This window comes from Phoxinus phoxinus (assembly GCF_949152265.1).
Source record: "Phoxinus phoxinus genome assembly, chromosome: 19".
Classification (NCBI taxonomy): domain Eukaryota; kingdom Metazoa; phylum Chordata; class Actinopteri; order Cypriniformes; family Leuciscidae; genus Phoxinus; species Phoxinus phoxinus.
In genome coordinates, this window is record NC_136894.1 from 28,547,593 (window position 1) to 28,572,120 (window position 24,528).

General features: G+C 37.3%; 3 protein-coding genes across 4 annotated transcripts in view; all 3 read left to right on the top strand.

Annotated features, from left to right (window-relative positions):
* LOC306986529 (uncharacterized protein) overlaps positions 1-4,129 on the top strand; it is a 31,897-nt gene extending 27,768 nt beyond the window's left edge. Inside the window, exons 10-15 of the mRNA XM_079589840.1 lie at positions 894-941; positions 1,070-1,111; positions 2,739-2,810; positions 2,936-3,090; positions 3,525-3,634; positions 3,745-4,129. Coding sequence (XP_079445966.1) covers positions 894-941; positions 1,070-1,111; positions 2,739-2,810; positions 2,936-3,090; positions 3,525-3,634; positions 3,745-3,919 — 602 coding nt within the window. The 3' untranslated portion in view covers positions 3,920-4,129. The remainder of the gene's footprint in view (positions 1-893; positions 942-1,069; positions 1,112-2,738; positions 2,811-2,935; positions 3,091-3,524; positions 3,635-3,744) is intronic.
* Positions 4,130-9,026: 4,897 nt separating this feature from the next.
* On the top strand, positions 9,027-16,954 carry LOC306986530 (lectin BRA-3-like; the record flags this gene model as incomplete). Its single annotated transcript, XM_079589841.1, has 5 exons — positions 9,027-9,087; positions 9,201-9,272; positions 9,732-9,889; positions 10,117-10,229; positions 16,114-16,954. The coding sequence occupies 5 exons, from the start codon at positions 9,027-9,029 to the stop codon at positions 16,301-16,303; spliced, it is 594 nt and encodes a 197-aa protein (XP_079445967.1). The 3' UTR covers positions 16,304-16,954.
* Positions 16,955-19,473: 2,519 nt separating this feature from the next.
* LOC306986795 (CD209 antigen-like protein D) lies at positions 19,474-24,100 on the top strand. Of its 2 annotated transcripts, none has more exons than XM_079590436.1 (8): positions 19,474-19,596; positions 19,859-19,973; positions 20,531-20,659; positions 21,294-21,344; positions 21,459-21,527; positions 21,785-21,936; positions 23,191-23,303; positions 23,498-24,100. In XM_079590436.1, exons 1-8 carry the CDS (start codon positions 19,525-19,527, stop codon positions 23,658-23,660), a joined length of 864 nt encoding a protein of 287 aa, XP_079446562.1. In that variant the 5' UTR covers positions 19,474-19,524; the 3' UTR covers positions 23,661-24,100. The 2 variants fall into 2 exon arrangements, with proteins under 2 accessions (XP_079446562.1, XP_079446563.1); XM_079590437.1 differs by having other exon boundaries at positions 19,889-19,973; positions 23,498-23,775.
* The last annotated feature ends 428 nt before the right edge of the window (positions 24,101-24,528 follow it).

Genomic DNA, 24,528 nt, shown 5'->3' on the forward strand with positions numbered 1-24,528 from the left:
TTGAGAATAGAGTAATACCTCGTAGTAACGTAACTGCATTTTTTTTTTTTTTGTAAAAACGTTGTTTATGCATCGGGCTAATGCAAACAAAGATTGATTGTGTTTTTACAATATGAACTCTGGGCTATAGTATGCTCGCTAACATAACATTAAATTCTTTATCTTATTTTTAGTTTTTTTACTAAACTACAAAGCAGTGGACTATAATCATTATTTTAACACGATTTAATTGATAAAAGCATCATTGTACTCCGTGTTAAACAATAAGTATTATCTCTGTAAACACTGCTGGGTCATCTGACCAATCAACGCAGATTAGTGTCGCGCAAAGGAGGGGTTTGGAAAAAAGAGTCGTTGAACGAATCATTTGGGAGTCGGTGAGCAAATCAGGTAAAAATAAATGCATATTATACGACAACAAAAGTGTTTTTTGTCATTGCATGCACGTAAAACTGTTGTTGGGGACTCCCTAAACAACATTAGGAACATTTTAAATGTCATAATAGGTGCCCTTTAAATTGCTTAATTTTTATTTCAGTGCTTCTAACTCAGTGGCTGTAAGTGGGTTAGGAATAGGATTTTAAGTGATTTTGAAAAAATGGCCAAAAAAGAGAATTACATACCCCACCTTTAAGCATTTGCCTGTTTAAATTCAAACTCTGTGTGTGTGTGTGTGTGTGTGTGTGTGTGTGTGTGTGTGTGTGTGTGTGTGTGTGTGTGTGTGTGTGTGTGTGTGTGTGTGTGTGTGTGTGTGTGTGTGTGTGTGTGTGTGTGTGTGTGTGTGTGTGTGTGTGTGTGTGTGTGTGTGTGTGTGTGTGTGTGTGTGGTACCACTGCTACTGCTTTTAATCTTCAAGTCAAGTCAAGTGTATTTTTGTGCATGTCTTTAATCAGATATCAGTGTTTCAGTGAAACTGTCTGCCCAGCAAAGTAGTGACACAGGTGAGTAAAATATTTGTAATGCACCAGTACAGCAACATTAACTGTGCACAAAGATACATGAATATATGTGAGTGGCTTTGTCTGTTATCTTATCTCCACCATTCTCTTCATAACTGTGTCTGTACCAGCCATGGCAAGAGAGCTTGAGGAACTTACAGCCAACTACACCAGTAAGTAAAGTTACGTTCAGATTCATACATATCAAAATGTATCACAGTTCTTTTTTTTCAGTGAATATAAGTCAGTCATTTGAACACATTTCTCCAACCATTTGTTTTCTTCCTGTTTCACAACTGTTTCTGTACCAGTCATGGCTCACGATTTGATTTCGGCCTTCAACTCAGGCTGGAAACCTGTACATTTATCAATCCTGCTTCCTTTACAAATTTGCAGGAACCAATTACAAACTGGCTTCCACCTGGCGCGCTATTGGCGGGTTTAATCCAAACCAATTCCAGAGCCGTTACGGCTCTGTCCAATTCCTTTAACCTCTGGAGTCTCGATGATGCTCAATGGCTTCTTTTTAGCAAACAAATCGCTCGATGGTGTAAATGCCTAGCCTGACGTCGTCATACTCAGATTCTAGTCAGAATGTGAGTCTGAAACTGCTCCATTGGGCTGTGATTATGGGGCGTTTCAACCGAAACAGGAAATAAAAGGCCTCTGCACTCAATTGGATAGACCTACAACCAATCAGAGAAACGGAGTAAGTGACGTATGTTGAGCGACTCATAGTTGTCAACAGAACTCAACTGTCTCCTCTGGTGTTTGTTACAGGTCTTGTATTACATGTTGATAATAAATAAATAAAAATGCATAACAAAAATAACAGAACTCAACTGCACGCACGCTGGAAGAAGTAGAAGAAGATGAGTGTAAATTATCTTTGCCGGCGTTGTAAAAATAATTTAAGGATACACGGAGGGTTTTCATTGCGCCCCATCTTCTTAGCGACCATCGGGGCCAGCTGATAGATTCAACTTTTGCCGAATCCCGTAGGAAGGACGGCAAAAAACATCTTTCCCATCGACAAATACCTTGATCGCGGTTCTCTGTTCCTCTTTTAAAATGAATGCGCTGTCGATATCTTCTATAACAGATGCGATAGCGGAATCTACACAACTCAATTCTCCAGCGGCAGCCATGAACTCAACCCATTTGATGACATGGATGATTACGTTACCGTTGCTCATCTGTCCATCATCGTATAAAGCCCGCCCTGACAATTTGATTGGTCCGAACAATTTATTATTCGGGCATAATAGCTCCTCAACGGATCGAGTCCAGACCGAACTTCCCGACCGAAACATTTTGTGGCTAGTAAATACCACTAACTTTCATGTTTTTTAGCAACCTGCAAAAATCTCTCAATTCCATTGCTGCTTCTGCAAACCGCTGATCAACACGTTTGGTTACACATTTCCTGCCTGGAGTTTTCGTATCACAAAGTACGTCACCCGGATCGTTGGTCTGTTTGGTTGAAGGACTATAAAATTGCGTACAGTCATTTAAACTATGCCCGTTGATCACACCTCTTGTGCAGTAGAATACAGAGCATACTCCCCAGACCAATGTTCAATCTTAAAAGATTGAGCTTGGTCTGGTGATAGTCAGATTAGGCTCACAGACAACTACACAAGACTGCATTTCTCTTACACACTCATGACACAGGCTCAAACAAAGTGTTTGACAACATTTCTGCACATTGAACCAAACTTTGATTAATTCAAAAGTATCGTGTTCTGAACAATGGATCATTTTCATCCTGTTGTGTTTGTCTTTGGCCTTGTCATGCAGATTACAGAGAACAGTTTGATGCGCTCCACAACCAGCATGAAGAGACACTTAGAAAGCTGAACAGATTAAATCGTACGTCTTCAGATTTGAGCCTTGTGCAAAGTTAAAAGACACTCACACACTTACTGTAAATAATCTCAATTATGAAAAATAAGTCTGAAATACTGAATAACTGAATTATCTCTCTTTCTCATAAGCCAGCACAGGTTGTGCACTTTGTGCCGTAAACTGGATTCATTCTGGCGGAAAGTGCTACTACTTCTCTACGGTCAAGATGAACTGGACACAGAGTCGAGATCAATGTGTGAGTCGAGGAGGACATCTAGTGATCATAAACAGCCAAGCAGAGCAGGTGTGTTCTGCACTTCAACACTTCATACACAGGATATTAATACCTTTTACTTCTGGAACATGATGTTTCTGAGTTAAACAAAAAATGTAGGCTTTGGTGATCATGGTTTAATGAAGTCTCTGATGGTCTCAGAAGATTGGGTGAAAGTGAGCATCTTGTTCAAAAACTGGTGAAGAAACATCCAGCCACGGCTTGTTCACTGACCAAACATGTCAAAAGTCTTACATTTGATGCATGATATCTAAAAATAAAGGTAGCTTATACATATATATTAATTTAGAATAACATGCCCCGATTAATCATTCTCAATAAATCCAATGAATAGTTAATTTTGATTTCCCACTGAAATTAAATATTAGGCTACACATTTCTCTGCTCCAAACCTTATGTGCATTATAATATAAAAATATAAAAACCATGTTTTTCTCCATCAGGATTTTCTCACCTCTAAAGTTAAAGTGACGCACTGGATTGGTCTTAATGATTTGGACACTGAGGGACACTGGGTTTGGGTGAACAACCAGCCACTAAATGATTTAGTAGAGTAAGACTTCTTTAATCGTGAATATACAACCTCTGCATTAAAACTAACAATACATCAATAATTATCAGGTTGCTGCCAAACAGAAGCAATGTGTTTTCTTCGTCCTGCAGATTCTGGATAAAGCGAGAGAATGGAGTCCGAGAGCCTGATAACTGGACTGAAGGCCATCCTGCCGGTGAAGACTGCGCTAGTCTGGGACATCCAGGGGGAGAGACGGATTTCTGGACGGACGCTTTCTGTTTCCAAGAGAAAAGATTTGTGTGTGAAGCTGCTGCAGCGGTTTAATTCATCCCTCCTGAATAGTTCACCCAAAAGTTATCATTCTATCATTTACTTAAACCAACTGTTGTTAAGAATAGACATGAATGTAATGGCAACCTTGCCTGGATGCAAAGTACACACACTGCGTACCCTGACATCACCAGCCTTTCATTATGTGTTCTGTTACATCATTTCTAAATCATGTATGCCAATTAAAAACAGGGGCTGACTTTTCCTTTGCCTGATGTTTCCTGCGATTCAATGACAATATAGTTTTGTGACAGTATGTCATTTACAGTAGTCATTTGATAGCAGTGCGCTGGAAGAGGTCGATTTAGCGTTTATAGGTCAGCCGTTCAAATAGAATTAAAACTGAATGAACACAGTTCACACGTCGCTTTTTTTCTTTGAAAAACTCTTGGTGTAACGGTCAAAGACAAGAGTCAAGCTCAGTTTAGTTTCAACACTTCTCCAAAACACATACCTGTAGTTTTCAAATAAGCCTGAAGGACTTGACTAATATAATAATAATAATAATTTGTTATATTTATATAGTGCTTTTCTGGGTACTGAAGTGCTTTACATATGGAAAGGGGAATCTCCTCAAATTTGATGTCCAGAATCCTCATTCTTCAATTTAAATATCACTGACATTTAAGTAAATTATTTTATTTTACCTCACAGTTTGGAAAACCACAGATGTAGCATGAAACATCTGGGTCAAGTTTGCCACTGGCCATAAATAATTCTAACCTTAAAGGGGTGGTAATGTATGATTTCACTTTTCGAACTTTAGTTAGTGTGTAATGTTGCTGTTTGATCATAAACAACATCTGCAAAGTTACAACGCTCAAAGTTCAAAGCAAGCAAAGGAAGATATTTGCTTTTAAAGAAAAGGACTACAACAAACGGCTGGTAGGGACTACACGACATTCCTCCCGGGTTAGTGACATCAGCAACCCTAAAACGTACATAAGCCCCGCCCCCTGAACACAGTCCATGTTGAGAAGAGGAAGAGTTGTTGTAGTCGAGCACATTTGTGAGTCAGCTCAAACTTTAGCATCCGTCTTTTCACATGCAATAGAAAGTCACTCTGTGTGCATCTCACAACAGTTCCTATACGAGCGATTTATAGATTATCATGACAGAATATGCTAATTGAAGATAGTTAACTCCACATCAGCAACATAAATTCATCAACTAACCATTCAGAGACGTCCTGTTGCTTCTACATGTTGTCTCTTCTTCTTGAGTCTCTCCATCTTTGTCTGACTCCGTTTTAACTTTAAAGGCAGAACAGTTTCTGTCATATTAGTGTGTGTGTGCAGCTGCTAACACACATGAGCTCTTGAAACCCCACCCTCTGCAGCAGCTCATTTGCATTTAAAGGGCCAGGCACAAAACGGTGCGTTTTTGCAAATCCACAAAAAGTGACAACTTTAACATGCTATATAAAAATATCTGTGGGGTATTTTGTGCTAAAACTTCACACACACACTCTGGGGACATCAGAGATTTATTTTACATCTTGTGAAAAGGGCATTTTACCACCCCTTTAAAAAAAATATCCTGGTTGGGAACAAGTTGGTATAATATATATAGAGTAAATGTTAGTTCACAAAACTGGCTGATGGCACTGCAAGAACACAGACCGTGTCAAACCCTTCAGTCATTATTCTGAGCTGTGACTCAAGGTCAGAATACTATTTCACACTTTTAAGAGCCTCCTAAACAAATTGGTATTAGTTTACACATGGCCATTCATCCTCTTAGCAGCAGAAAAATCTATATATTTTTTTATTTAAATTGTGAAGAGATTATACTGTACAGTGAGCGAGCAATGAGCGATTCCTTTATAATGACTGAAACTGTCAAACATGATTGGCTAAAATGCTCAACGATGCAAATTGTGTTGTAAATAGAAACCTTTGCTGGTCTTCAGACCCACACTGCAAATGACACATTTACTCCACCCGTTACATCAAATATTAGCAGTTCACCCGTCCACATGCAGGGTTCTGGGTCAAACATATACTATAATGATACATTTTTGCTATTATTATAACATTTGCAAAATAAAAAAGTCAGAATGCACAACTATAAATGCTGTCAAATGGGAATTTTGTTCTGATAATTGTTTAACACTTTGCAGTTCCAGCATCTACCAGTAGGGGATCACTGGACATATAAACCCTATACACTTCCTGTTCAAATAAGTGCAATATTGTCCTGTCTATATGTGACATAGTGTGTGTTTTTTTTTTTTTTTTTTTTTTTTTTTTAAAGCAATACCAAAGCACTATTTCTCATCGGTCCTCCTACAGGTGGGAAGCGGAATTGTCCATTACCGCTGTCGTTAATAATTTATCCTACCGCAGCCGAACGCACGTTTGTAGACTCTGTGGAGAATACAAACAGTAACCCTAAGGTTGCAGGGTTGAGTCTCAATACCAGCAGGAAATTACCTTGAACTGCCACTGGTGTGTGTGTGTGTGTGTGTGTGTGTGTGTGTGTGTGTGTGTGTGTGTGTGTGTGTGTGTGTGTGTGTGTGTGTGTGTGTGTGTGTGTGTGTGTGTGTGTGTGTGTGTGTGTGTGTGTGTGTGTGTGTGTGTGTGTGTGTGTGAACTACTCAGTTCTCCTTAAATGGTGTTAAATGTAGAGGACAATTTCTGAGTATTGCCATGCTTGGCCTTTAGGTGTCACTTTCATTTTTTTTTTTTTTTTTTTATTCAAACCTATACATTCATTATTTCCTGTCTGTCTGTCTGTATAAGATTGACATTTTATGTGACTTCCTTATTCTCAACCAACTCAAGCAGGACAAAAGACACAGTGGACACGTCTTCTGTCAGGCTCATGAAATGGATTCAATCTATGAAAATAGTTTCATACTTTCACCAGTTGCTGCAGATGAAACCTGCTCTCGATACAAAGGTAAGGCAGAGGATGTGTTATCAGTCCGTATTAAAATTAATATTTCTACCACTCTAGTAACTTTTTTTTTTTTTATGTTTTCTTACTTTTTTGTGTGTTCTTTCAACAATTACGACAGCCGCTTTTGTCCAATGCCCGTTCGAAGGGGGCACGTGCGCCCTCAGATTTTTGAGCCACATGCAGCTTCATAAAAGACAAAAGATTGTATATTTTACATTTGATAATTAAAGCGTACAATCACACAGGTGTGAATATAACTCTCAGTGCGTCACGTTATCAACTGCTAAATTCAAATCTACGTTGGCGCTTTGGCTGACGCTGAGCCACAGTATTCAACTGTTCAGTGCTTTCAACTGTAAATGTTTATTTTTTGTTTCGGACATTGAAATACTGATAAGAACTAGCAAAAAAAAAAAAAAATTGTTAAATATACAGTCCTACACTGATGTCCATGAAAGCGGCAATAATCAATTCAAATATATGACGACGACGTGTTTTATTGATATCCGATAGTCTAAATATTGTGTAACTCTAAAGTTTACTCTAATCTTAGAATATTAGGTAGCCTATAAATTAATAGTGCACCAAAGTTGTCGTCTTTTGGTGAATTTAGGAGTTTTAATGCTAAAATGTCACACATCTGTCTAGGCGGCTCGAGCAGAGCCATAGACTTTTATTGTGTGGACTGCGGGTGGTTGGGGAATCCAGTCACATTTAGTTATGAATTACATGAATCAAACGTATGATAGCATATTTTAAATTCAAAACGGTGAAATATCCTAAGTTGAGTAGCTTGCATCTCTGGATATTACTGTTGGTCGACAACATTCCTCTCATAAAACAGTAGTCAAATATTAAATGTTTAGCTACTTTTTTATTATTATTATTAGACAAGTCAACCTCCTGGTAGTGGGTTTATTAAAAACGATGAATATCCATTTTGTTTAGTTAGCCCAAAAGCGTAAACTAAAGCGGAAAGAAGAAGAGAGTCCACTCACGTATACATGATTGTCTTCTGTCGAGATTAGCTAGGCTATATAAAAATAATTTAGCCTTAACTTACTCACTAAAAATAGTATAAGACAAATAAAATGAGAAAATATGAATTCTGTTTTTGGTTTAGCAATAATTTCCTTTATCTCATCAAATTTCCAATCACAGGTAACTCCACTGAAGAGCAAGACAGTGAGAGGAAAGTTTGTCCTCCTAAGAAGACTAAAATTCTTCTGCTTGTTTTTGCTGTTTCTCTGGTTTTTGCCCTTGGAGGTCTTTGCATTCTGGGTATACTGTGTGAGTATAACTATATGATTTTGATTACTAATATGATTCTATGCATTGATTTAAAATGTGAAATTTTGAAGTAAAGACTGAAATAATATTTTCTTTTAAAATGTACTCCAATAATCTTTGCTTTATATACAACTTTGAACAATACTTTTTACAGTTTAGATACAGTACACAGATACAAATATATTGTCCAGTGAACTCAAAAGTAACAAGTTGATTAAAAAAATAATGTTTTGATGAACAAACTTATTAACTTAACTGAATAAATTTAAAGTTTCAGACCCCCCCCCCCCCCCCCGTTTATCACAAAAATATTTATGTTACAGTTATGTTTGCAGCTGACCTTATTCCATATATATTTGTAACAACTGAAACATCTTTTCTGAAAAACTCTTAATATAACACTAATTGTTACATTTACTCTCCTGATGTAGTTCCAATTATTCATGCCCTAAACAAATTATGTTAACTTAGCTATATTTTGCATATTTGCACATAATTGTGACAAAAAAAATATATATATATATTTTGTATTGAAATATATCACTGCTACTGCTTATGTTTTGTCTTTATTCAGATTTCCGTCTGTCAGTGAAACTCTCTTCCCAGGAGACCAAGAGCAGATGTGAGTGAAATGTGTTTGATTCTTCAATGACTAGTGATTTGTCAGCTTTTTTTTCTCTCTCTCTCTCTGTTTGTTTTTTTCATTTACTTAATTTATTAACTGTTTCTGCACCAGTCATGGCAAAATAATTTCAGGAACTTACAGTTACCTACACCAGAGTTAGAGAAGATCTCCGCAATAAAGATATAAGTTACATTTACCTTGAACCAGTTTAGATTAAACCCCTCAACTCATTTCAACACACTTTGAACTTATTTCTCCTTCATAACCATCTTTGTACCAGACATGATGAGAGAGCGCACAGACTGCTACACCAGAGTTAGAGAAGATCTCCGCACTAAAGACAGTAAGTTGTGTTAGTTTCAGTTCCATACCGTGCATCGACCAAGAGGTGTTATTTCTAATTCTGAACCCGTTTTAATTTAACTTGTTAAACCAATTGTTCTGTTTCCATGCCAGCCCTGGAAAGAGAGCTTGAGAAACTTAAGGCTAACTACACCAGAGTTAGAGAACAACTGTCCTTATACGAAGGTGAACGGATTCTCTTTTAGAAGGCTGAGGTGTTTTATCAACTTCTGCACAATGAACCAATAATTATCTTCAAAGAGTGTTAAAGGGATAGTTCACTTTAAAATAAAAATTCTGCCATCATATACTCACCCTCAAGTTGTTTCAAACCTGTGTTAATTTATTTCTTCTGCTGAACACAAAGAAAGATATTTTGAAGAATGTCAGTAACCAAACAGTAGTCTGTACCCATTGACTTCCATAGTAGGAAAAAAAAATACTATGGAAGTCAATGGGTACAGACTACTGTTTGGTTACTGACATTCTTCAAAATATCTTTCTTTGTGTTCAGCAGAAGAAATAAATTAACACAGGTTTGAAACAACTTGAGGGTGAGTATATGATGGCAGAATTTTTATTTTAAAGTGAACTATCCCTTTAAGATCTGAAGTATGGATCATTTCTACATGCTTTTTATTTCAGCATTCGCAGCTCAGTCCTTGAACTGTAATATGAGCTTGACAGCTTGGGGTGGAAAGTTGTACTTCTTCAGCTCTTATAAACTGAACTGGTCGAGCAGTCGAGATGTCTGCGTTTCAAACGGAGCCGACCTGGTGACCATAACCAGCCAATCAGAACAGGTGAGACTGAGAAATCTTGAACGAACTGATGTTGGATGCGAGTCAAAGAACTTTATGATGTTAAATAATATTATTGCAATTTTTAAAGAAGATTTGATTTTGAGATGTGATTTTGGCCAGAATAAAAATGTGTAATAGTAAATGCTTTAATACAAAAGCATATCTCTCTGCTGAATTTTAAGCAATATATTTTGCATTTTGTGTTTGCATAATATTTTCTCCATTAGGAATTTCTGGTCTCTAATGTTAAAGAGATGTACTGGATTGGTCTCAATGATCTGGACACTGAAGGACACTGGGTTTGGGTGAACAACCAAACTCTCAATGACACTGGAGTACAGTAAGATCTCTGATTCTCTCTCTCTCTCTCTCTCTCTCTCTCTCACTTCCGGTGTGATTGTTGGGGGTGAGCGTGTGGATTGCGTGAGTGCGGCTGGATTCTGTGAGTGGATCTTTTCTTTCTTTCTTTCTGGCTTTTTTCTTTGTTCGTTGTTTTTGTGTGTTTTTGGTTTATATTGTAGTTGTTTTGGGCCGCGTGCCACCTGTTTCACCGGGAGCATGACGGCCCCACGCTCACGATGTTTGGGTTTATTGACTCGGCGTCATGGGGTGAAAGTTGCGGCCGCATTTAGTGTGGAAAAATGTTGCCTGGCAATAGGAGAGGTGGTTGGGCATGACAGCATATTGTCTGCCTCACGGATGAATAATGCCACTGTTGTATTTCTCAGTACTATTGAGAAGGCTAATGAACTAGTTGAGAAAGGGATAGTTGTTGATGATGTGTTTAACCCTGTACTTCCGCTTTCTACCCCATCAAAGAAAGTCACGCTATCCAATGTACCACCGTTTCTCAGTGATGAGATTTTAGCTAAAGCTTTGTCTCGTTATGGCAAACTGGTCTCGCCCATTAAAAAGATCCCCATTGGTAGTGAATCGCCTTTACTAAAACACGTTGTTTCGTTTCGGCGTTTCGTCTATATGATTATGAATGACGATGCTGATTTGGATGTGTCTTTGCACTTTCGGGCTGATGAGTACGATTATATTATTTACGTGACAACTGACAAGATGAAGTGTTTTAGTTGTGGGCAATCTGGTCATTTAATCCGTGCTTGTCCCGCAAAAAATTTGAACAACCGTGACGTAGCTGCTGTCGTCAGAAATGATGTAGTCAATAACGTTGAAGCTGAAGCGGGGCCGTCCGGTGAGACTCCGGGTGTGTCAGGTGTACGAGCCTCAGAGGACAAAAATGATGGGGATTTACCTGTGATCGCGGCAACTGAAGCCGCAGAATTAGCGCTTGAAAACACAGTTTCTGGTGTGGAAGTGCTAAACGTTCAGGCGGGGCTTATTGAGACGGAAAGGCTTTTAAATGATTCTCTCAATGAAAATCTGCAATCTACTGTGTCTGTGGGGAATATAGGTGATGACAGTCCAATGGAAACAGGGCAGGTAGACTTTAAAGTCCCGTTAAAGAGGAAGAAGGCTGGTAAAACTCGGATTGATAGGCACGCAAAGAAATCAGAGATGACTGACGCAAGTGACAGCGAATCTTCTGATTCAAGTGTTTGTCTTTCTCAGTGTGATTTTTCTAGATGTCAGTACGAAGTGGATGATATTAAACTGTTCCTTAGAGCTACTAAAAATAAGAGGGGTGTGCGCGTTAATGAATATTTTCCTGACTTAAAACAGTTTATAGAGAATTCTAAGGGTTTTATGATGGAGGGCTCCTTTACAAATAAAGAGGTCTATAGGCTAAAAAAAATAGTGAGGAAACTCAACTCTGAGCTTAATAATGATGACAGTGAGAAAGCCTAATTCCATGACCTTTGGTAGTTTTTTTTTGTGGACAGTTTTGTTTTTCTTTTTTTTCTTTTCCTCAAGTATGTGTCACGCTAATGTTGCTACTCTGAATCTGAATGGTGCTAGAGATATGCACAAAAGAGCTGCATTATTTGAAGTAATTAATCAGAAAAAAATTGATATCATGTTTTTACAAGAGACACATACTGATGCTAATAATGCTGCAGACTGGGCAGTAGAATGGAATGGGATTGCTGTTTTAAGTCATAATACCTCAATTAGTGGCGGAGTTGCTGTTCTCTTTACTAAGAGTTTCAGCCCACACTCTTATCAGGTTGAAGAGGTTATCAAAGGTAGACTTTTGAAAGTAAGAGCCTCTTTTGAAAATGTTGTTTTTGTTTTTATTTGTGTGTATATACCAACTTCAGCTGTTGAAAGAATGCTGTTTTTAAATACTTTATCCTCTGTCTTACAAGATGTTGCTGATGATGAGTATTTAATTTTGGGTGGTGATTTTAATTGCACAGAGTCCAACTTAGATAGAAATCACATGGAGCCTCATTTACCTTCACGTCAACGTCTTGTGCAGCTAAAAAAAACACATGAATTAATTGATATTTGGAGGCAGCTTAATGGAGAACAAAAACAATACACTTGGTCTCATGTCCGTGATAACATGATTTCATTGGCAAGGCTGGATAAGTTTTATGTTTTCAAACATCATGGTAGTATTGTTGAGAAGTGTTCTATTACTCCATCATGTCTTTCAGATCATAGTATGGTGCAGTGCTGTATCTTTTTAAATTCTATCAAGCCAAAGAGTGCTTATTGGCATTTAAATACCACTCTATTGGATGATAAGTCTTTTAAAGAAAGTTTTAAATATTTTTGGGATATTTTTAAAACAACAAAGACTTCCTTTAGAACACTGCAGCAATGGTGGGATTTTGGGAAAGTTCAGATAAAACAGCTATGCCAACAACACTCTCAGAATGTCACTAGAGAAGTAACCCTGAGATTGAACACCTTAGAGACTGAGATTCTGAAACTGCAAGATTTGGCTAACTTGCCTGGGAATCAAAGTGATGTGGAGTCTCTCATAAAAAATAAGAAGACTCAGTTATCTGACCTTTTAGGGGTTAAAACGCAGGGTGCGCTGGTCAGGTCACGTTTTCTAAGTATAAATGAGATGGATGCACCGTCAAGGTATTTTTTTAGTTTAGAAAGGAAAAATGGACAGAACAGAGTCATTCATGCTTTACGTTCTGAATCTGGATCCGTATTGACTGACCCCAAAGACATTCGTAAGAGAGCAGCCACTTTTTATGAGTCTCTATATAAGAATGAACTTGGTCCAGATTATAGGGATGACAGTGCTTTTTTTGATAATCTTCCTCAAGTGGCAGAGGAAGTCAACGTAAAGATTTCAGGTGCCGTGACCATGGGGGAACTGTTTAAAGCCGTCCAAGGCATGGCGCTTGGAAAAGCACCAGGGATTGATGGTCTGCCTGTTGACTTTTATAAGTCGTTTTGGTCAGAGATTGGAGAGGATTTGCTAGAGGTACTGAATGACAGTTTAGCCGGAGGGCTACTGCCGTTGAGTTGCCGTAGAGCAGTCCTGACTCTCCTACCCAAGAAGGGTGATCTGACGGACATCAAGTGCTGGCGGCCGGTCTCCCTCCTGTGTAGTGACTACAAGTTGCTCTCTAAGGTTTTAGCTAATCGATTGGCAGAGGTTATGGACCAGGTAGTTCATCCTGACCAGACATACTGTGTCCCCGGGAGGTCAATCTTTGATAATGTTTCTCTGATTAGAGATCTTCTTGATGTCTCTAAGAGGTTAAATTTGGATTGTGGCTTCATATCATTAGATCAAGAGAAAGCGTTTGATCGCGTTGAGCACAGTTATTTATGGAGAGTTTTGGAAGCCTTTGGTTTTTGCCAAAAATTTATAGATCAGGTGAAAGTTCTCTATAGTGACGTTCAGAGCATTCTCAAGGTTAACGGTGGTTTGTGTGCGCCTTTTGAAGCTTGTAGAGGTATTAGACAGGGGTGTTCCCTTTCTGGTATGCTCTATTCTCTGGCCATAGAGCCTCTATTGCAGCAATTACGAATTAAACTTCAAGGTATATCTTTGCCAAATTGCAATGGTAATTTTTTATTATCAGCGTATGCTGATGACATTGTAGTCATGATTAGCAAGCAAAGTGATGTACAGGTTTTATCTGAATTGCTTGAAAATTTTAAAGTTTTGTCTTCTGCTAAGATAAATTGGAATAAAAGCGAAGCTTTGCTGATAGGAAGCTGGAAAAGCGGAAAACCAGGGCTCCCTGCTGGTTTACATTGGGGAAAAGAAGGTTTTAAATATTTGGGGGTGTTTTTGGGAGATGAGACAATAATACAGAAAAACTGGGAAGGTTTAATTGAAAAAGTCATAGGACGTTTAGAAAAATGGAAGTTTTTGTCTCCAAAATTGTCATATAGAGGACGCATTTTAATTGTTAATAATTTGGTGGCATCATCCTTATGGCATAAGTTTGCCTGTGTAGATCCTCCTTTGCAACTGCTTTTAAAAATTCAGGCTGCCATGGTTAATTTTTTTTGGGATAGATTGCATTGGGTTTCCCAAAATGTATTGTTTTTGCCTAAGGAGGAGGGTGGTCAAGGACTAATACATCTGCAAAGCAGAATTGCAACCTTTCGTCTGCAGTTTGTGAAAAGGCTGCTGGATGGACCATCAAACTGTAACTGGCGTGCTGTTTCATGCCTCATTTTACGTAGGTTTGTAGGATTGGGGCTGGACAAGACACTTTTCTTGTTGGATCCCCTGAAACTGGACACCTCCACACTGCCAATTTTTTATAAGAATACTTTTAAAGTTTGGAGTCTCTTTGTTGTTCAACAACCAGAAAACTCACCTTCTCTTTTCTGGTTACTGGAGGAGCCTTTAATCCATGGCTCTCGGTTGGATTCAATGGACAGTTCCTTTTTTCCTGGACTTAATAGGGTGCTGATTGGACACAATGTTATTACACTGAGGCAGCTACTGAACATTGTAGGGCCGGATTTTAAGGACGGAGCAGCCCTAGCTCAACACTTGGGAATCAGGTCCATTCGTCTGGTTACCCAGTTGCTCATGAGATGGAAAGATGCCCTTAAGACAGCTGAAATTGATTTGTTAACAGAATATTGTGAAGGTTCTTGTGTTTTGAATCCTGAAGACTCCTTTCCTTGTTTGTTTTTGTCTATAGATGTTGAAGGGATTACTTCCCCTTTTTTTAAAACTGCTGCATCTCTGTGTAAAGACTTTTTTTTAAGTACTGGCAAATCTTTGTACAGGTCTTGTGTTTTAGTGTTTAGTAAAAAAGTGTTAAATGTAAGAGTTGATACCCCCTGGCGTGATGTTTTTAAACTGAATGAAAGCAAAAAACCTGAGTGGCGATCTTTTTATAAACCACCGTTGACCAAGAGAACAGGTGATTTACAATGGAAAATCATTCATGGTGCTGTCGCGGTTAACGCTTTTGTTTCAGTTTTAAACCCCGAGGTTGATTCTGCATGCCCGTTTTGTTCTAACAGAGAAACCATTTTTCATGCCTTCATGAATTGTTGTAGGTTACAACCTTTATTTGAAGTTGTAGGTGATGTTTTTAGGAGTGGTAATGAGACCTTTTCTCTGGAGACGTTCATTTTGGGGTGCAAATATGTGAGAAAAAAAAGATTTGTTTGTCAACTTCTAAATTTTGTTCTAGGCCAAGCAAAACTGGTCATCTATTTAAGTAGGAAAAAGAAAATAGAACAAAATGTAAATCAGAATATAGTAGCCTTGTTTTCTAACCTGGTGAAATCAAGAGTTATGGTTGATTTTTATTATTATAAGTCTATTGATGATCTTCTGTCATTTGAATGTATATGGTGCTGTAATGAGGCTCTGTGCTCTGTTTTTGAGGGTGAATTGTTGTTTATGCATATTTTGTGAGTTTTTTATTTATTTATTTTTTATTATTATTTATTTAACGACTGTGGTGTAAAACTTGAAAAACTAATTTATACTGTGGTGTAAGTGTATGGTGAATAGTTGGTTTTTGTAATAAATGTCTTGTTAAAATTCAAATTCTCTCTCTCTCTCTCTCTCTCTCTCTCTCTCTCTCTCTCTCTCTCTCTCTCTCTCTCTCTCTCTCTCTCTCTCTCTCTCTCTCTCTCTCTCTCTCTCTCTCTCTCTCATATATATATAAATCTGGGCTTTACCTTTCTGTAAATCTACTGTGTATTGCAGTATGCTTCATTACAGATACATTGCATTTGTATTCTCTTGCCTGTTTATCTGTGAAATAAGTACTTATTCCGTCTGTTCTTGATCCATGAAATATGTTGAATATACTTCTGTTTTAATTAGACTGTCTAATTTTCTGCTTCTAAAGGTTCTGGCACAGGAGACAATATGAGCCGAGTGAACCTGATAATGGGAGACCATGGTATCCTTCTGAGAACTGCGCTAGTCTGGGAAATTGGTTTGGTTACTTGAACAATTGGTTTGATAATTCTTGCAAAGAGCAGAAAAACTTTATCTGTGAAAGGAATGAACCATTTTCCCTCACTGATGAAAACTGAAAGAGGAAATGCTGTAAATACGCAGTGATTGAATATTAATGCCATTTCAATAACTTTCATGGTGGACCTTTAACTCTAGATCAGTGCTTAAATATTAATTTGCATGTATCAAGTTTAAAAACACGTGTGGTTTTTTTCTAAACGGTTTGCTGGCTTCTCAGTTTTTTAAATGTTTTAATATTTTGACATCGATCTGTACTGTGTGTTTTGATAGCTATTTAGATAAAGGACTGATTTGACATGTTTATTCTCAATTTTAAAGTGCCCCTATTATACTTTTTTGAATATTACTCTTTATGTAGTGTGTCATTTAGATTTGTGTATGTAAAACATTTACAAAGTGTCAAAGATCAAAGTGCATGACAAATGAAGTTATTGTCTCCCAAAAGAGAGAGATCGAATTCTGAACGTCTAAACGAGTCGTCTGTAATTCCATTCTTTCTTCCTGCTCCTTTCTCGGAAAGACCAAGTTTAAAATATATATATATAAATTAAAATGTAACAGCATACAGTTTTTTTTTTTTTTTTCACCAAATAAGAATGAAGATTTTTCAATAAATATCAGCTTTAATGTACTTCTCAAATAATAAAAGCAGTCAACTGTCAAAAGAAGTATTCACTTCCACTGGCCGCCGCATGCACATGTCCGTTAAGTCCACAAGACCATAGGGTGTCCCATTTGTCATTTTAGGATTCAGAAGGGTGTCTGTGAGCGGACCAATCAAAAAAATTTAATAATTATATACAGTGGCTTCTCTTACTTTTCTTAGTGATATTTAATGCCAGTTAATAAGGAAGTGACGATGTTGTTCTCTTCGACTCACTGAATGGAAACACTGCTTGATTTTGCAAATGTTTTATGCGATATTCCAATTTTTTTTATAAGTTAAATTCACAATTTTGGATGGAAACATAGCAAGTGAGTTGTTGACTCGAGAACAGATGCAATCGGATTGGTCCAGGAATCCACAAATGAATTGTTTAGTGCGATTTGCAAATCGATTGAACGGGTTTGTCAGACTCATGCGGCTTAGACAGTGTGTTTGAATGTTTAAACACATCGAAACAACTTTATTAACCTTGGAAAGGAATTTCCGATCGATTCAAATCGATGAATCGCTATTATTTGTGTCTAAGATAAAAGTTTTTGTTTATATAATATATGTGTAAGGGAGGCAGGGATGAGAAACTGGATAAATAAATCACTTTGTGAGCTAACTTTGAACACTAAAATTGAGTATAAAAGGCATCAATTATTGAAGGCAGCAACCCTGAATGTCAAGCACAAAAACAAACCCAAAGTCCAATCAATATTGAATATTACTGTTATAAAGTACAAAGAAAGCAACAACAAAAAAAAGACTCAAGTAATCTACTCAAAGTCTGTGCATTGAGCACTTAAAGGGATACTTCACCTCTGTAAAGATGAATGTGTATTTAAAATGGGTCATTTATGTAGTAGAAATGTGAAATTATTTTTGAATTTGGAGCCTTCTAGACTGAGAAAAGCCAGAAAATGTATTTGTGGCTCATGTGGATGAAAGACAACAACTCCCAGAATGCACTTGCTTCACTGCCCTACGAGGCCACGCCTACCGGTAAGAGAGCGCAGTTAAACAACAAGGCTAGGCTACTAGTGAGTCTCCGTGACGAGTCTGCCCGGGATTTTGAGACCGCCCAAAATGTCCGGGATTCGGCATTTGCGTTCTACAGTCGCCATTCATCAAGTTTACTGCGGCGAGCGGGACGAGACTGACGGCCGCGGGAGAACGACGCGAGGCCGGTGGCGTGATTACTGATGAGCGACACCTGTGAGACGCACTGGTCTCGTATCTCTCACGGAGGAGCGGGAATTTACTTAGCAATGTTAAAACGCACATTAACCCATCACTTGTTTAGCGTTCATGTAAACACTACATTCAGATTCACCAATCGGGATGAATTCAGTAAGATTGAAACAAAAGGTGTGCATGTAATCAATGAATGGCGACTGCAGAAAGAAAAAGCCGAATCCCGGACATTTTGGACGATCTCGGCGGCCGGACATGTCCCGGAAAAAGAGGATGGTAACCCCTACTACTCAGATTTCTCTACAGAACAAGAGCCTGTTAGCTTAGCGTCCAAATAAAAGATGGCTGACACTATTTGTACATTCTGAGTGAGATCCCCTCTATGTGCGGGTTGAAAACATGCGGATCTATCGCCTCCTACTGGCTGTAGTTTTAAGCCTCTGGCCAAAAAAGCCTCCGCAAAATGACGTGCATTTTTTACAGACAAAAAATACATAAATCTCTTGTCTCAGGGGGATATGAGGGAGGGAAGCACAGTCATTTGAAAATACTACAGGTACTGATACAAAGCTTAATGCTAAATCCTGAAGTATCCCTTTAAGACTGAATAAATTGCAGAAGTTTAAAAACAATCCCTAACCAAGATCTATGTTGTGTATGTGACATGTAAACTGCAATAAATGCACTTGTCATGCTATGATGATGATGATATTTAGACTGCAGTGCATGGACTCATTTTTGCGCCTGTTCTCTGTCGATGTGTTTTCCTCCATTCTCCACTAGCCTAAATGTCACCATTGAAACAATCTTTACCTTTAACAGCATTTCCCATCCACTGACATCTAGCGGTGGTTTAGAGTCAGTGAACGATTAACCTCGATGATTATCAATCAAACGTGTACAAATGAGACGGTGAGGTTTTGAGGTTTCAAGAACCACTTGGAGCGAAACAATAAATTCAGATTCGATTTGTTGACCAGTTCAACAGATTCATTCAAAAGATCAGATTCAATATAATGATTTGTTCATTACTGATGCCCTGTCCCAAACACAGCGTGTGAGTGGAGCGACGGCATTTTCTCAAAGCATTCTGCATGTGCAAAAATCCTTGTTAATGTTAGAGCCTATAAAACACTTGTTTTTGTCATACTTATTTTTTCCCCACAGGATACCATTGAATTTCTGAAGAGATTTTAATGAACAAACTATTTTCAACTATTATTAAAATGTGTATACTTTTATATAGTTTGTTGCATTACATGGTTCACTCAATACTGGTAATTTTCCAGTAATATCACCAAATATGTTGAAAAAGCGAAGACATTCATGAGTTGTACAGACTTTTTCCACATTGAACTCAGTGAGACACCAGATAGATTGACCTGTAACTATCTTCCTTAGATGTGAGTTTGAGGTTTTGCTACTTCCTGCATGTCTCTATTATTAAGAGCACAGATGCACACAGTAAAGAGTGAAAGCAGCATCACTGCATCCTCAACACCGGTACGTACGCCATATTATTAATGACATGACAGTTATACTGTTTTTAAGCCTTTGTTAAATATTTGTTTAAATGTAAAAGGACATGTGAACGTTTTCAAATTTGAATGTCCTGCCAGTTAAAAATGTTATACAAAATCGAGGTTATACTTTTAAATCTCGCTGGAATCTAATCGTTTAATTTGTTCTTTTTCCTCTATTTTCTCATTCCTGTCTTGAATATTTAATGACAGTTGTAATACATCTGTGACTTCCTTGTTTCCAGCAAACACTCAACATACACACATTTTATCAGGTTAAAGAAATGGATTCAGTTTACGAAAATATTGATTACATGCCCTCAGCAACAGCTTCAGATGGCAACTGCTCTCTGTACAGAGGTAAGATATTATAGAATATATATATATATATATATATATATATATATATATATAATAACAATGAATTACAATGGAAATGGTAAATGGGAAAAAATCTTGTGAAATCAAGTTCAAATTTGGAACACAACTTGGTTAGACATAAAGCTGATTTTCTTGTAAAAAAGTGAGTCCAGATTGTTTTGTAAAATATACTGTATATTTTGTATAAAATAAAATGAAAAATGTTTAGTTCAGTACATTTGCTTTACAATAAACTTTTATTTTTGAAGTTGCTGAGTGTCTTTAAAAAGAGTCCAACCTTAGGTTTGTATATTTCAAATAATTTATGAATTACAGCCATTTAAGTTCAGATCAAAGCTCAAAAAGTGGGGTGCAGTTAACAGATCATGTCAAATTTATATAGCTTATTATATATGACTGTATTTATGTATATAATGCATGTTAACACATAACATCAAATGAAAAAAGTTAGCTATTAACAAAACTTAATTTTAATAAGAATTCCAAACATGTACATGTAAAAAAAAAAATCACTTTAATTACTTTTATCACCCCAGGTATCTCTCTTCAAGAGCGAGAGAGAGCGAGAGAGGTCACTTCTCCTAAGTGGACTAAAGTTCCTCTGATTGTTCTGTGTCTCTCTCTTCTTCTTGCTCTCGGAGGTCTCTGCGCTCTCTGGGGGATTTGTGAGTATAACCGATACTAGATCTCTGCTCTGTTCAGGGTGCATTCGGGTTGCACTCTGTTCAGGGTGCATTTACTTTATCTATATTGTGGAGCAGAAACAGAAAAAAACCATTTGTAATCATACTATTCTCTGACAAAGCTGTTTTAAGTTGTAGATTAAGAAAGCATTCTTGAACACTGCATTTATTTTCTTTGGTCATCAAGCTGTGTATCATTGTATTATGAGATATTTAAGCCTAAAAATGTTAGAAAATGTTGTGTTCTACTTTGTGTCTTTGTATCTTTACAACCATTTATAAAGTTTGTCTGTATATTACATTGAACATTTAATATATGTTCTGATGCCTAAAATAATTAAAAAATATAATACAAAATAATATATTTATAATAAATTAACACATTTACTAACACCTAAACCTGCACATTAAATATATTAAATGGCAGTTAATTCAGCCTGAAGCATTGATGTACAAACTCCATTCAAACTTTTGTAGATTATTTCAGTCTGAGCCTGAGGTGTGTAAACTTTATACTTTAAATATCTCTCCTTTGACTTATATTGTTCAAAATGTAATTGGACAGCAAAATCTTTTTGTTACAATTGCTCCTGCTATTGTTTTCTCTTTAATTCAGATGTCAATACGCTTGCCGATTTAAAATCAGCTCGAGAGATGAACAGCACAAGTGAGAAAGCATTAATATTTCATAAACATTACAGCACAAACATGTTTCATTAACAGTAGTGTTGTTCACTGAACTGTCCATGTGAGAAACTGTATTCTTCCCATTCTCTTCAAGTTATGAGAGAACTAGAGGATCTTAAAACCAATTACACCAGAGTTAAAGAACCGCTCTCCCTTTCTGTTGGTGAGCTGGCATTTTTTATAACATTGTTCTGTTGATTCAGCATCACATTTTGTCTAAACTTGTGCATGCAAACTGACATAAGTTACAATACCAGACTTTGTAAGTTCATCAAACTCTTTCTCCATTGCTGCAGTCTCTCTCCTTTACTTTATAAAGTGCAAGAAAGGCACAATGAACTAAAGTTTGGTTAGCTTCAAGACCCTTGTGATATAAATAATGAAATGTTTAATTGTCTTTTTTTAATTCATTCCTCACAGCTCAGTCTTGTAATGTCTCTGTGAATGGCTGGATAGCTTGTCGTGGAAAGCTGTATTTCTTCAGCTCTGATAAACTGAACTGGAAAAGCAGTCGAGATGTCTGTGTTTCAAAAGGAGCCGATCTGGTGACCATAACCAGCCAATCAGAACAGGCAAGTCAGATCTATTGATATTAGATGTGTAAGCCAAATGAACAAAAGATTACACAGCACTGCATCTTGAGCCCTGCAAAATGTTTAAAGGGAGAGTTCACCCAAAAATGAAAATTATGATTTACTCACCCATGAAGCCATCCTAGGTGTATATGACATTCTTCCTTCAGACGAATACAATCAGAGTTATACAAAAATAAAATGTCCTGGCACTACTAGCTTAATGGGAGTGATGGGTGTCTGTCTTTGGAAGTCCATCAAAGTGCATCTATTCATTATTAAAGTGCTCCACGCGGCGGGTCTGGCGGGTTAATAAATGCCTTCTGAAGTGAAGCGATGCATTCGTGTAACAAAATTTTCTATATTTAAAACTTTATCAAATATAATATCTTGCTTCCGACAGACGGTGTACGCATCGATTTATGCCAAAAGAGCAACATTTGAACTTGACACACAAAGTAATGTCTCTCACGGCCAGGCAACCGCGTTTATCATTACGTTGTCCGTCAAGTTCAGTTGTGCATCACTTCAGGAGACACGTGGAGCACTTTAATGATGAATAGATGCGCTTTTATGGATTTCCAAAGTCAAACAGCCATTCACTGCCATTATAAAGCTTGTAAGAGCCAGGACATTTTTTTTATATAACACTGATTGTATTCAACTGATAGAAGAATGATATACAGTAAATCCTGGGCTAATTTTCAATTTGGGTGAACTATCCCTTTAAAATGGCCTAATTTGAAACATTCCCATCATGTACAGTTTTTTAAACTGATAAATAACAATAAGATAAATAAAAAATAAGTAAGCTACTCAAAATGTATCATTTAACCTAAAATCTGCAAAGAAGATAAAATGCTCAAGAGAACAAATGAGAACTGAGAACTGAACAAATAACTGTAACCTTGCTCAGAGGAAGAGGAGTCATGTCTGTGGGGCAGTTTTTCTGGTGATTAAGGGATAATACAAGACTTCTTCACCTTATGGTTGTCGAAAGCAAAAATGATACAAAATGCACATCATATTTTGTAATAAAATGTGATGTGCTAAAGCAAAGCCACAAGTGACTGAACCTCAAGAGGAAGAAGCTGAACACTTCGTGGCCAAAACCACCCACTGTTTCCTGTACTGGGATTCATCTGAAGTGTGAGATTGTCAACGCAAGTTGTGTGAAGTGTTTCCGGCTTGAGTTTAGCATCTGAGTTTTATATAACGTGATAAAACATGACCAAACCAAATGTTCTCTTTTAGGATTTTCTGGTGTCTAAAATTAAAGAGACGCACTGGATTGGTCTCAATGATCTGGTCACTGAAGGACACTGGGTTTGGGTGAACAACCGAACTCTCACTGACACTGGACTACAGTAAGAACTCTGCGTGTTACATCATCAAATGATAATCAACGTAGTTTGAATTGACAAGTTGAGAACCAACAACAACAAAAATACATAAAAACAATCATCCAAGAACTGAGGCGATGACATTAACTACAGCTGGTTTATAAAATGATTGCAGGAAAGAAATATGTGTCTATACCCAGATTGTTTGTGTGTTAAAGGTTCTGGTTCACTGGGGGCCCGAGAGAACCTGATAACTGGAGAGTACTGGATCCGTCTGGAGAGAACTGTGCTGCTCTGGGAGATGGGAATGGGAATTTTAAATCTTGGTTTGATGCTTCTTGTAAAAAAAAGAAAAAGTTTATTTGTGAAAAGAAATATTAATTTACCTCCAACAGTGGAACTAATTATTGAGGTCTATTTAAATTTTGCATGCACATTAAACTAGGGATAGCTCTTTTAGATTTGCTTGCTCATATCAAGTTAAAATGCGACAAGATCTGTGTTTTGTGTCTAAAATAACAGCATCAATTGAATAACTATAAGACTTGTGCTATTGCTAAATGAATACTGTAAATTTAATGTGCGCTTTTGAGGACATATTATAGGTTTGTGTGAAAAACAGAATGGAATTTAATCACTGATAATCTGATAATGTTGCATTTTTACAGCATGCAACTTTTACAGTTCTGTCACTTTGTATTTCTCTGTTCTTTTCTCCACAAGAGGTCAGTAATGCAGCATCTCTACTGCTTTATTGAAGGCTATATTAAACATTGCTTGTCAAGGTCATCATTTGTAAGTTGCTTTAATAATAAAAGTGTAATAAATTAATAAATGTTATGCTAGTATTTTATTACTGTATCTAGACTGATATTGGTTTGATTGGGTGAGACATCTGAAGGGATGAAAACAGGGAAAGGGAAAAATCTGAAGTGACCGGGAAAAAAAAAACTTGTAGAAGCAAACAAGCAAAGAGCAATGCTGCAGGAATATATCTGTCTGTTTATATACCATTATATAATGTTTTATTAACAAAGTTGGGGAGGAGCACGTTCAAATAATTGATCCAATTATCACATCATTCCAACCAGCTGTCAACAATCAGTAATCAACATTTCTATCCAATCAGCATGAGTGCAGACCTATATACATACTCATTTGACTCACCAACGTTCCTCGACAGTTTTCAGCATCCCTCCACCACCCCGTCTCCTCACACTCGCCTGGTTACTTCCTAAACCAGCAATAC

Coding starts and splice junctions, on each gene's coding strand:
- LOC306986795 (XM_079590436.1), top strand. CDS start 19,525: ATGTCTCTATTATTAAGAGCACAGATGCACACAGTAAAGAGTGAAAGC. Junction 20,660..21,293: donor CTGCGCTCTCTGGGGGATTT/GTGAGTATAACC, acceptor TCTTTAATTCAG/ATGTCAATACGCTTGCCGAT. Junction 23,304..23,497: donor CTCACTGACACTGGACTACA/GTAAGAACTCTG, acceptor TGTGTGTTAAAG/GTTCTGGTTCACTGGGGGCC.